This window comes from Carassius auratus, chromosome 4 (genome assembly GCF_003368295.1).
Source record: "Carassius auratus strain Wakin chromosome 4, ASM336829v1, whole genome shotgun sequence".
Classification (NCBI taxonomy): Eukaryota; Metazoa; Chordata; class Actinopteri; order Cypriniformes; family Cyprinidae; genus Carassius; species Carassius auratus.
In genome coordinates this window covers 7,607,304-7,621,610 of record NC_039246.1, presented here as the reverse complement: position 1 = coordinate 7,621,610, position 14,307 = coordinate 7,607,304, and the positions used below count along the sequence as shown (strand labels likewise).

At 38.1% G+C, this 14,307-nt stretch overlaps 1 protein-coding gene across 1 annotated transcript in view; it reads right to left on the bottom strand.

Moving 5' to 3' along the window:
- slc2a13a (solute carrier family 2 member 13a) overlaps positions 1-14,307 on the bottom strand; it is a 72,818-nt gene that overhangs the window by 5,705 nt on the left and 52,806 nt on the right. Inside the window, exons 5-6 of the mRNA XM_026225285.1 lie at positions 4,709-4,872; positions 4,203-4,323 (exon numbers count right to left, since the gene is read on the bottom strand). Coding sequence (XP_026081070.1) covers positions 4,203-4,323; positions 4,709-4,872 — 285 coding nt within the window. The remainder of the gene's footprint in view (positions 1-4,202; positions 4,324-4,708; positions 4,873-14,307) is intronic.

The following is a 14,307-nucleotide window of genomic DNA, read 5'->3' as shown; positions in this document are numbered from 1 at the left end:
TGAAAGGCATATACACCCATGAATCCTTGGGTGTGAGTAAAACGCAGCCTAATTTGGAGACCAAGTCATGAATGACTTGCTTAGAATATGCATGATTATGAAATCACAACCATGATCCAATTAACATATACATCAACATGTATTCAGTATTCATCTTTAGAAGTCTTGGTCAATGGGTCTTACACGGCAGTTACAGTGAGTCCATTAAACACTGTATTCCATTATGTATGAATGTTGAAAGGGCTTTTGAGACAGTCTTTGCACAAATTGGTTTGCTGCTGTGATGACAGTGCAGTCATTACGCATCCATTAGCAGGAAAATAAACATGTTTTGTTTTGGCTGTGTGTATATGGTGAACTAGATGACACAGGTAAGAGTAAATTAGGATGAGGGAGAGGCGATGCTCTGTCAGAGTGGGAGGGGGTGTCGTTGTTATGAGGTAACACAGTTCAGACACTCTATTATTGTGACATTAAGGAACAGCAAGTGGCTTGGACCCCTTAACACGCAGTTATTGCTGCAATGTACACACCAACAGAGCCAAACATAAAATAGATTTTCACTCAGGTTGGAGACCAATAAGGTGTATGTTGACTAAAGCAAGAGGAACCCATTAGAAAGCATGCAATTTCACAGTTAAAGTCCAGATATAGACACCAGCATTAGTTCTCCACACAAACAATTAAAGCATATGTTTTTTTGTGGGAAATTGTCTTTCTATACTGATTAAGGCTTGTGTATATATTGTACTGTTTCTTCCACTGTTTTTCTATGCAAGTTGTTTAGACCCAATCAAGCTAATTGAAATCACAGGGTGGGTCAGTTGATTGTAAGGCCTATATATCCCTTTATCAAATGTGTTCACCATTTGCCTGAAGAAGACCCAGCAGGGTCAAAACGTTGCCTTTTATTAAATATGGGAGTTAAAAGTGTTGTGGACATTACATTATTTCACTTTAGAAATCAATATTGGCCTTAAGATGAGTTCAGGCCAGGACTCTTATCAAACATGTGAAGTTTGGGGCAGATCGGACACTGCATGTTTAAGTTACCTGTTGCCAACAGGTGTTGGTATGATTATAACTGATATATTGGCCTTACGATCTGTTAAGGCAAGGACTCTTATCAAACATGTCAAGTTTAAGGCAGGGCCCCGTTTCTCTAAGGAGGTTCAACCAACTCTGAGTTTAAACTTGAACTCTGAGTTGACTTACAGTTACGGTTACAGAACAGCTGAAATGAGTTGGTTTAATCAACTCTAAATTGACTGACTCTGAGTTAAGCACGTGCACCACAACTATAAAAAGCCATTATCAATGGAGCGCTGATATTACGGTTCACCATGGCAACAGCTCCCGCCAAAAAGCCGTCTGCAGACTTCAGACTCGATACAAATGTAATTCTTATCAGTGTTATAATATCACAGGTGAAAACTGGCAGAACGTTAGATTAATGAACTAATAGCTAATCATTTTATGGTATCTCATGAGCAAAAAATATATATAAAATAATAATATTAATAATAATATTTTAAGTGCATTTTTTATCTAAATTATCTGCCAATAAGAAAAATACGGCAGTGGCTATTTACACTAAGTGGAATTAACATACTTTCTTAGCGATAGATCCTATTTACAGTAGACTAATTGCAAGTAGCTCTAGATGCTATTTAAAGAAAAAAATGTACAGTGAAATCTTGGTATATTCTATTTACCATTTAAAAGTAGCAGTTGTTTGCAACAGGCTAAGTGTAAATAATAATTAGATGCTAGTTATACTTTATACTGGCAGATACATTTGCACCTCAGTATTGTTACACATTAATAGGATGCAATCTTACCAAAACCACATCGTCTTTACTCATCTGATTGGTTAACTGCATTATTTCTGAGGAATTAAATTCAGTATCTATCTCACTATGAGAAGTTAGATATGAATTATACCAACAATGCAGACCGTGTTTACTCGTCTGATTGTTTGTTTGCATTAAATTCTGAGGAATATAATGACACTTATCTCATTCTGAGAAATTAGCCCTCTCAGTCTATAGTCAGAGCGTTGAACCAGGGTTTTCCCAGCCTAAGGACGATCTGAGGGTCGTACTTCAGGCTGTGAGGCCCTCGGTTAAGAAGTCCTGACACATTTCGGTCACGACTGCAGAGGGCAGCCCCTACTGGGGTGGAGCGGCATACACTGCATACACGGTGCTCGTCTCGCCTTAGCAGCGGTCCCCAGCGGGCATCGTTCTAAATATTTTCGTTCCTGTGCGCGTAGCGGGGCTGAGACGCTCGCTGCCCCTGCGGGGGCCTCTTACACCAGAGGTCAGACTGATTCCCTTAGTAGATTATTTAGCAGCGTGAAAAGTACTGCCAAATGTATCTCAGTGGGTCCTGCACACAGTAGAAAAAGCTACCGTATTCAGTTTTCAGTATTCAGTATTCAGCTTTGCACCACCGATATTCAATGGGGTCATTCCGACGATAGTCAGCCCCGGGCAGGGTCTGGCTATGGAACAGGAAGTGAAAAACCTATTAGAGAAGGAGGTCATCGAGGTGGTCCCTCCTCAAGACAGGAAGTCCAGGTTCTACAGCCGGTATTTCACGGTTCCAAAGAAGGATGGGGGGCTGCGTCCGATTATAGACTTGAGGGTCTTAAATCGTTCAGTTATGAGATTGAAGTTCAAAATGCTCACGATCAAGCATGTTGTAGGTCAGATCAGGTCCGAGGACTGGTCTGTCACAATATCTCACAATATCTGTCACATTCTCAACTACTTCGACGATTGGTTGATCTTAGCTCAGTCAGAGCAGGTTGCGGCTCGGCATCGAGATGCCGTTCTCACACATATTGGGGAGCTGGGTTTGAGACTGAACGCCAAGAAGAGTGTACTTTCTCTGGTTCAGAGAACCACCTATCTAGGCGTTGTATGGGATTCGACTGCAATGCAGGCACGATTTTCCCCCGCTCTTATCGTGTCAAAGGAGGCCAGTCACTTACTGTCAAACAATTTCAGAGATTGTTGGGTCTGATGGCAGCTGCATCCAACGTGATACCTCTTGGCCTGCTGTACATGAGTTACTCATTACACGTACCGCGTTTGATACTCTTTCCCCAAAGCGCATTTGACACAGCTCGAGTTCCTGAAGAGGAACGTCTCTAGGTTACGTATGTAACCCTTGTTCCTCGAGGGAACGAGATGCTGCGTCTCGAGGCCATACCCCCGGTACCCCTGCCGGCGCTTGCTGGTACTCGACGCTGAAGCCAGCTGCACGGCTCGTGCCTTTATCGCGTCCTGGTCACTTACGTCACCCCACCTGTGACGTCACGCTCTTCTATAAGACAGATTAGATATCATATTCAGAGACACTCATGCTAAACGCGCTCCCCAAAGCGCATTTGACGCAGCGTCTCGTTCTCTCGAGGAACTAGGGTTACATACGTAACCTAGAGACGTTTTCCATTTGAATTAAGATTATGTTTATTACCACACTGGCATATAATTTTGCTAAAGTAAAATGCACTTAATTTAGACCCCCTCCCCCCTTTGAATGAACACGCAGAATGACATTTTAAAGTGAAATATGGATTTGAAATACATTTACTCATTTGCCTTCTTATCAGTTTATTACTGTAAGGCAGATAAACAGAATAAGGATTTGGTGAGTTCATTTGGTGAAGGAGTCTTTTTGAATGATTAATTAAAAGAACGGCTCCGTAAGAGCAGTTTGTCTGTAATTTGGACTACATTGGTCACACTATGTGTTTATTTTTGCATGTAGCCCTTGATGAGCTTTTGTGGTGGGTAACATGAGAAAAATTTATAATTAAAGGTACGCCTACCAACAAAATTTGAGAACTCTCCATATTTCATATTTGGACACAAACAACACCATTCTTTCAACAGCCAATTTATTTCTATTCCAATCCACAGTTTGAAAAGTGCTGCAAATACTCTTACTAATCCACTCTACCAAGAGTTGTCACTCTTTTTTTTCCCAAGGAAAAAAACCTGTCATACAGTATAGACTGTCATGGTGATAACAGAAGTCACTTTTGATACGTGCTAAATGACAAGACACCGAATAACAAGACAGCTGTCACTATGAGTGTACTATATCTTCTATAGTGTACTCATGAATTATTTATATTGCCATTGGCAAGAAGCTCTAGAAGATAAACCTGCCCATTAAATCATACTCACAGATGTGTTGTGCAGCTGGAGTTGGGTGTCGTGGGGTCCGTGAGATGTAGTGTAACAGGAGGAGAATGCTGGGCTGACAGGAGGAAGCCAACTGATAGGATACACAGACTCAATACAGTACCTGTACAGAAAGAATTAAAATTCGTTATGGCATGTCTAAAAAGGTTTAGAATAGCATTTCAAATAATGAAAAAGTTGTGGAAACTCGAGCAAGTTGCCAGACAGGGAAGTTGCAAAAAGGACTATATTTGTCTAACCGGTTTTTGAGTCCAAGGTACAATGTAAGTATATCTTTCGCATAGTGGTAATATGTTTTTGCTTTCATTTTAAACAATTACATTACAGTGTCTGTTGACCAAAACAATTTTTTCATGTTTGTATATTACAAACATATGAACTCCAGTCCCCCTTAAATAGTGAGTTAAAAAGGCACCCAAATGTTACCAAGAATAAATTTAGAATGTGCTGGAATATTTTCTGCTTCTTCAGGGATGTAAGAATCTTACCAAAGATGCTTCCCAACGTAAGTCTGCGTCTGCCCACCCTTTCAACCAACCAAACGCCCAACAAAGTAAACAGAAAATTTGTGAACGCTGTTACAGTCACTAGCCAGATGGCCAATTTGTCATCACGTACTCCAGACATCTGCAGAATGGTGGCGCTGTAGTACCTATAAACACAGTGTAAAGGAAACACATATATAAGTTTCCTGGTGTTTTTCCAGCCCTTTTTTTTAGGTTACATATCAGGTTACTTTTTATGGATAGATTCCGTTCTGGCTGAAATGCAAGAATGCAGCCACACTGCATTCTCTGTATTATCCTTACAAATAATAAGAACATGTTAGTATGTATTTTTGGACATACAGTACACTTTAGTTACTGCTTCTTCTCTGACTAAGCGAGCCAAACAGTGCTACTCCGCCCACATATGATCCAATGAGATTATGGCCTTGCAACTCTTTCTCTTTCTGGCTGATGTCATCTCAACTTTTTCAATTAAAACTGCCTCCTTTTTGTATCAAGCATACTTACAACTAATTACAACTCAGAAACACAGAATCACTCTCATCTGTGGCATCAGCACTTGAATGCCACATAATGGATGCGAGGTTAAGCGAGAGAGCGACACTCGAGCAAATGTGTTTTTCTCCAGACAAAGGATTGAAGCAGGAAAATATTCATTAACCCAAAGTAAAATGCCATCTTCCTGCTCTCTCTCTTTCACACATTCATAAGGGATTTGCATTATTATATGCTGCCATAGTCTTTCATGCCGGCTTATACAGAATTACCTCGTCCAAGGATTAAAATTCTTTCACTTACTCACCTTCATGTCATTCCAAACTTACATGATTTTATTTCAGAATTTTCACCCTGCTCTTTTCCATATAATACAAAGAGAATGTTGACCAATGAGCGGCTCAAGCTCCCAAAAATAGTCGGTGATTGCAATACTCCTGAGATTTGGTCTCAATCATTCATGAGATGTCAAAGTGTGCATATTTAAATCACAATAATTAGATTTGACAGCAACAGTGGATGGCAAAATTGTGATGGCAAAAAGTGAATATCAAATGCACTCATTTACAAGGGGAAGATTTGGACAACAATGATGTGTTTAAAGACCGAAAGATACTCTGTGCAAGTATGCATCAGCTGGACTTCATAAATCACTGGCTGCATCCAAAATCTGATACTTTAATATTATATAGTAGGTGAAAATAAGTTTGTGAAAAGAGTATCAGATACAGTGTTCATAAAACAGTTGGAGAAAAGTACCTGGATGACTTACAACTTCCAGCTTCTGAAGGGTGCATGTGATGGACATTTTACCATCCCATGGGAGAGTAGGTTTTATCCAAATATACAGAGATACAAATAATTCTGCCAATGTTACAGATAATAATAGATATAGAGTGTGACAATCAAGTCCCAGAAGTAAAACTGATTTGTAAAGATAAATTACAAACATTAGAGACAAATCTGTTGTGAGTTCTAAGATTGTTAATTGATGGTATATGCTTTTGTTAAGCATGTTAAGTTTTTTTTTTTTTTTTTACATTATTTCAACTTATGTTAAAAATAATGTGTTTAACAGATGGATATATGGTGAAAAAGTACATTACCCATGATGCTGTTCAGAAAATTCAACCTAAAATCAACAACTTTAAATAAATTGTTTTATATTTCTCCACAGTTACCAGTGTTTCATGGGATTGTAGTTCTTACCCTCACAGTCTAGTACTGACTGGATTGAAGCAAACATTGTTTAACTTCAAATAAAAAATAATGTTGCAATTCGCTTTGTAACTGGTTCATGGCTTATAATGCTTTAACAAAGATTTTTTAAAATCTCTATTGAGGGAGAAAAAAAATGAATGGAAAAATACTTGAAACCATCTAACTTAATACAGTATATGGTGCCTGGGTTTTTATTTCAGGCATCTAGACAACTTCTTGTTACCTGATCCAATTAATGCAAGAATGCATGCTAAGTATGTACAACAAAACCGAATACACTGGAAAGAGCTGATGAATTCCACAGAAATCGTGTGGTTTTTCAGTACAAGTAATCTTAGTAGAAAGTCTGTATGTCCACTTCTGCTATTACTAAAGAGAATTTAACCTGAGATACAGAGATTTTGTGATAAAAAAGAACAGAAACGATGCTTTCAATCTACCCGCTGAGACACTCTCTCAGTGTGTAGAAAGTACACATTCTGCTCAGAGAGTGTTGATAAGAAGAACTGCTGTGATATCACACATTTTGGGGTCTCTATTGTTTGGTCTACGGTGTCAGTTTTAAACTAGAAACAATGTTTAATTAGGCAGCGATCCAGGACAGATGGTGTCTGTGTTCGAATTCAACAAAAAGACTTAAAAACTGCCAGATTTGCGGTGGTTTCCTGTAGGAATGGTTACATCTGAAATCTTGAATGTGAAGTGTGAAAAAGTGAATGATTACTCTGTTTTCTATGTTTGGTTGCTCTAATAAATATAACCATATCTGCCATAACCAACAAGCACTAAAGTAAAACAATATTTAAAAAATTGCATCCACACTGTAAGTGGTTCTAAGTAGCATTTGGCATATTTATTTGCATGACTGCTGAAAAAGGTGGTTAGGAAGGTCTTGTTTAAACTGGTTTTACGTTTGGTCAACTACCCAACCACTACACGTCTTACATTTGGTTAAGTAGACAGTTACCTCAAACCTCTTCAAAACCAGCAATACAGACCAACCTACACGTTTTTCTTGTCTCGGTTGTGTTATCACCTTTGCTGGGTACTAAATGTGTGATTACAAATAATCTGGATTACATAATCAGACTCCAAAAATTGAGTACTTAGAGTATTACATTTTAAAATGCTCATGATCAGATTACAGTTACTTTTTTATGGGTTACATAATTACAAATTGTTCACACAATGGCATTATATTATTCATATTTTATTTTTTACATTTTCCTTTCTAAAAATCTTGTGTCAGTGCATTTAGCTTTGAGTGCAGGTTAACAAATAAATATTTATTTTTATTAAAAAATACTATTTTTAGTATTTAAGTAACTTATTATTTTTCTTATTATTATTTTATTTATTATTAGCTTCTTATCAGCTCACAAACCTACTACAGGTCTTACGTAAAATCAATTTGGGAAACCCTGGTGTGATGAATAAATAAATGTAATACAATTTCTCTCTTTGCCTGTTTATATAAATATGATGTTTAAACGTAAATTTAAAACAAGTTACATAAAAAGTAACCTAAAAGTAGTCTAAAAAGCAGTGTGAATACATTACCTAAAATTAGTAACCTAGATTGCATTACTAACTACAATTTTCATCATGTCATTTATAATCAGTACAATCTGTAAGTAATCTACCCAGCTCTGGTTATCACATTTCTAAACCAATTTACCATATGAATCTTTGAAAGCCAGTCACGTTTCACATTAAAGAAAAAAAAACAAAAACACCCACACTGACAAATACATTGCTGTCAATTGTTCATAATGCTTTTTCACTCTTCATGCATTATTGACACCAATATGTCAAAATTATTATACTTTTTTTACTGTATATTGTAATATTATATATATATATATATATAATTTTTTTTGACCCCCAGCCAGCATCTGCCAGATTGAGTAACATCACTCAATTAAAACGCTTGAATTATTTAGCCATTCAACACATGACGTCAAAGGTTCTCAGCTGCGAGACATTGAGCATTTAACCAACTTATGAAAAAAGGTAGTTTTGGCAGCTAATGCTAATTTAAACTGAATTAATTCCCACTTTCATGAAGACTGAACTACCGTTAAGCTTTACGAAGACTGTCACGCATCCATTGTGTGTGCCTGCTGACCCAGGCCTCTCGGAGGAGAGTACCACGTTTGCCTAGTTCTCTGTTCACAGTATCCCCTCATGTGTACGTGTTTAAAAGTGATTTAAAAGCATCCTTAAAAGCATCCTGGCTCCATTCCATTGAGTTGATGAAAACTGGAAACCTTTGGTTGCCCTCATCCAACGGTTTTCTTTCTTCTTGAAAAAAAAAAGAAAAAAAAATACTCTTTCCTTAATTGTCTCTTCTATTGGCCACAAGCATGCTGGATAAAAACCCTGATAAAAGAAGAAACGGGGAACAGTACCGTAGTTCAGTGATAGAGAGATGAGGTATTGTTTGTGGTAAAAGTGGTGTCAAAGGTCAGGAAATGATAAGAATGAAGCCTAAGCCACTGATGAGTGTTCACTACAAGTGTAGAAAATAGATGTGTCTTATTCCTTGCACACCATGTCAATTGCTCTCTTTACCTGTTTCATAATACAGTGGTTCTGGCAGTGGGTCAGCGACCCCTGTGGATTTGATCAGATAATCTCAGCTCCAGATCTGCAGGTCTTCAAGTGGCTAACACCACCTTCTGCCATTTAATAGTATTACTACTAATAAATGCAAGATAAGGACACCAAATATCATATGCATTTGTAGCCTGTATTTAAACTACAAGTGAGCAAAGTGTGCCAAAAAAAAAAAAAACCTTTAGCACCACCCATTCCCTTAAAGCACCATGAACGACGTAATAAAGTTGGTTTACCTACAGTAAAAACATTGATCACGAATCATGATCATTTTAACAAAGCCAGTCCATCACGACCAGCAAAATTACCAGCTGTTTAGTTATTAACCAAAACAGAAACTCGTTTCTTGACTTTTACAGCTTACATAAGCTGGACTGTTGATGCTGATAGTTAAAAGATTCTCAGTGATGCAGAAGAACAGAAAAACAAAACAGATTGACCTTCAGAATTATGCTAGAGCTAACGCAGTCACGACTTTGAGTTATCTACAGTGCTGTTAACCTTCATACCAATGTCTCACAATGGCACACAAATGAAAGATTTCTTTAAACACGAAATGGCAAAATCCGTGGACTCATGCCAAGGTGTGAGATGGATTCTCTGAAAATAGTCCAACCACTCAGACATAACGGTGCATGGCAAATTCACCCCAGACTTCTCGATATGAGTCAAGGAATCAACAGAGATGTCAGATTGCGAGCAAAGGGCTGGGGGGAGGGCTCTGATGGTGATAGAATAGAGATAGATAGAGGTAATTGGTGAGTGTTTGGATGAGATAAAGGACTGGTGTGGTTGACGTCTAGACTGGATCTCATTTGAAAGGGCCACGTCAAGAGGATTTACCATTTTTTGTTCTTTTGAGAAAAATCTTGACTCCATAGGAAAACCTACAGTCACCTTTAGAACTCAAGGCTTCTCGTTGCAGATCTGGAACATGCTGGAACATGGACATCTTTCTGATGTCAAAAAGATTAATACATTTCAACACAGATGTAGATGAAACATACTAAATTACTCTTTCAGTTTCTTTTCTTTTTCAACATACAGAGCAACCAAGTCTGATTCCTGATTAAAGACTCTTATGAGCCACTTCTTTTCACATTTACATGTATTGATTTAGCAGATGTTTTTGCCCAAAGTGACTTACAAATTTCTAGTGAATCACAAACACTTAAAAATAACTTACAGCAGATTCTGAATTAACCTGACTCGTTCACTTAACTGAATCATTAATTTCGCCATGTATGCCTCAGTGAGCCAAAAACTTATTTGTCTGGAGTGCGGTGTATAATGAGTGCACGAAGAAGAATATTAACATAAACAGTCTTTAATTAATCCACACAGAAGGTATCCACAGAAGGCAGGAAGGTAAACACACACACATTTCAACTTTTACTTTAACACTGGATGAGGGAACACAGGAACAGACTAGAACTAAATACATTGGCAAATGTGAATAATTAACGAATCACACTTGAACCACGGGCCACGGTGGAGAGGAGGGAGCTAGGAGCCATGGTGGAGCTGCTGGGTCAAAGGACCGAGGCGGATTCCGGGGCTCAGAGGCTGGAGGCGGAGGCCAGGGATCCTCCAGCCATGATGCCGATGGAGACTATCAGACCTGTGTCGATCCCACCACACAGATTGTGGGCTGAGGGTGACCAGAGGGACTGCCAGGAGACAGCAGTGGTGATAGTAAGGAATGATGGGGTGGGAGGGAGTGGCTGGGCGGGAGTTCAAGATGTTCAGGGGGCTTAGGAACTGTGTGTGCTGCCCACACACACACCACATGGACACTCCTAGCACCAGGAGCACCAACTATAGGGGAACGACCTCCGTGGTCGTTTCTGGACAGGCAGACAGTTCAGGGCAGACAGAGAGTTCAGACAAAGGTGTAAGAAGAGGGGGTATGTCTGCATATATATTCAAATAATAGTCCACTGAGCACACCCTCAGCCATGTTGCAGTATTTATCCCCGTGGTGAGCACTGTAGCCGGCTCTCGCACCTGGTCTGACGTCGCTGGCTCTGGCTCTGAGGCGAACCTCCGCTCTGTTGCTCCATTAGGCGAAGGCTTATCGGTTGCGGCAGGCTCGGGCTCTCCGTAAGTGGTGTGCTTCGACTCTTGCTCCGTGCAGTGGGGCTTCATCTGAACGCCTCTGATTTGTCAGTGCATTCATAAGCTCAACATAATCATGTATGACTTGTTATAATGCAGAAAAATAAATATGATGAAACAAATAAGCCATAATATTAATTAGATAGTATTACTATCTAATAATATTAATAATTGCAAATTCTAAAAAAATAATTGGTATCATCAAAAGCATCAACCACAGGCGATACCTCTGACTATCATCGATACAAGATACTATTGTCAATCGGCACAACCATACTTACAAACTTTCAAAATAACAAGTGAAGTTCACCCTCTAAATCCAAGCACTCAGGTTGCTTTGAAGAGCATCATTTTGGATTAAGTATGTATTAGTTTCAGTAGTCATGTCAAAGCAGTAACTAAATCAGCAAACTATCAGAAACTATTTTGTTTCCAGTCAAGACTTGGAGAAACTTGTTCATGCCTTTATCAACAGCAGGGTGGACTATTGTAATGGGCTTCTCATCGGCCTTCCCAAAAAGACCATTAGACAGCTGCAGCTCATCCAGAACACTGTGATTGTGGCTTACCCTCATTGCCAACTCCTTGACAATGGTCAAGTCAGTAGTCTTTCCCATAATTGTGATTGCATGTTCTAAACTAGCCCAGGAGGTACCCAGTATTTTTTTAATTAAATTACAGAAAGTAAATAAGTTTTCCATGATATTAAAATTTTTTAGATGCACCTGTTGTCTTTTTACATTTTTTGTTTTATTGTTGTGATTTTTCTTTTTCTCTTTTATGTAAAACACTTTGAATTACCATTGTGTATGAAATGTGCTATATAAATAAGCCTGCCTTGCCTTGCCTTGCCTTTCTCACACACACTATACGGCATCAGAGGCAGCATTATAATGACTCAACAAAACACTGACACTGGATCGTGACTTCACAGAATGTCACGATGACTAGCATCTGTATGTGTGTGATTAATTACGCAGTGGGTATAATCACTCATCACCAGAAGGTTGGTGTCAGTCTTGTTTTAGAGCAACAACTATACCATATACTGTACACTATATATGTACTACATACAACTATAACCGATCTGACATTATAAATATTCAGAGATCATAGCTATAGTCCTGTGGGAAATGATATGACAGTTTGTCAAAGGTTTTAGATCAGGGGTTCTCAACTATGAGAGGTCCACTTTCCTGCTTTAGCTTCAACCTTGATCAAACTTGCCTGCTAAGAACTTTCTTATAATCCTGAAGATCTTGATTAGCTTGTTCAGGTGTGTTTGATTAGGTTTGGAGCCGTACTCTGCAGGTAAGTGGACCACGAGGGCCAGAATTGAGAACCCCTGTATTAGATCCAAGCTTAGCTCAGCTGTTGGCAATAAATAGTTTCTTAAAAAAATGTCTTGTGATAAAACTAGTTTTTGAGTTTTGGATGTGACTTCCTTTGACTTCCTTTTTGCCATTTCCTGGAGGCCTCATTTAATATGTATTTACTAACATACAAAAAAAAATATATAGTTTTTTGATTTTATACATATAGTTGGTGATGGATTTCTATACAAGAAACCACACAAAAACCTCTAGGTGGTTCTATACAGTCCATCAACAATTTATGATATTAGTGTTTATGATTGAGCTATTTTTAATTTCACTGCAAAACATATTTTCTTAGTATGATAGTCTTGTTTTCCTTTACAAACATCAAGATAAATTTACTTGAGATGGCAAAATAATTTAAGTTATTAAATCTTTCTGAATTTTTTTTAATGATATTTTAAAAAAATGATATTTTTAAATGATATTTTGCGTCATGGTACTCTTGTGAAAATGCGTCAAATACTGACATGGAAGAGAGGAAATTGTTGAATAAAGTCGTTATTTTTGTTTTCTTTGTGCACAAAAAGTTTTCTGATAGCTTAATAAAATTAAGGCTAAACTGCTGATGTCACAGAATATTTTAATGATGTACCTTTCTGGGCCTTGAACATGGTAGTTCCCTTGTGTCTATGCAGGGTCAGAAAGCTCTCAGATATCATCAAAAATATCTTATTTTTATCTCAATTATGAAGATGAATGAAGGTTTTACCAGTTTGGAACGATATGTGGGTGAGTAATCATAGAGATAGTTCACCCAAAAATAAAAAATTCTGTCATGAATTACTCACCCTCAAGTCGTTCCAAACTCGTAAGACCTTGGTATATCTTCAGAACACATATTAAGATATTTTTGTGTACATTCCCAGAGCCCTTTGACAGCAAGGGTACTACCACGATCAATTTACATGAAGAGGAACTGCGCACATGCTTCGTGATACTCCCCAAAATGAAGGCAAGCTACAACAGACTGGATGAGGAGGAGAATAATTGTTGAACAAAGTTGTTATTTTTGTTTTCTTTGTGGACAAAAGTATTCTTGTAGCTTTGTAAAATTACGGTTGAACTACTGATGTCCTTACTACATTTCTGGACCTTGATCGTGGAAGTACCCTTGCTGTCTATGGGAGGGTCAAAGAATGCATCAAAATATATTAATTTGTGTTCCATAGATGAATGATGGTATTACGGGTTTTGAATGACTTGAGGGTGAGTAATTCATGACAAAATTTTTTATTTTTGGGAGAACTATCCCTTTAATGAGGCACACAGTATATCACGACAAGTAGCAAATAGGTTATATTTTTTAACCTTAAGAATGTTATATTATTATTTTTAGATTCCTTTATCGTAAAATAATGACTGAAGATCTCAGGCTTTTGGAGTTTTTATTTTTTTATTTATTTTTATTTTTTTTTTTGCATATGGACTGACTCATAGAGCAACAGATTGCTTGTGCTTTGTTTGGTTGAATCTCAGACACAATCCATCTTCTTGATAAACGTGATGTAACAGGAGTAAAGGGACGTAATAGAGAACAGTCTGAGAGCACTGGGGGGACTGTGGACTCACACTCAGCACTGAAGCCAGTGAGAAATGTGTGTGTGAGAGAGAAAAACAGAGGGAGTCACTAAGAGAGAGACAGACAACGAGGTAGAGAGAGAAGCACTCCCATGGGGACTAACCTATTTCACTAATGAAAGGAATGAACATTGTTTCGTGCTCAGATGGTATACAGCATTATATACA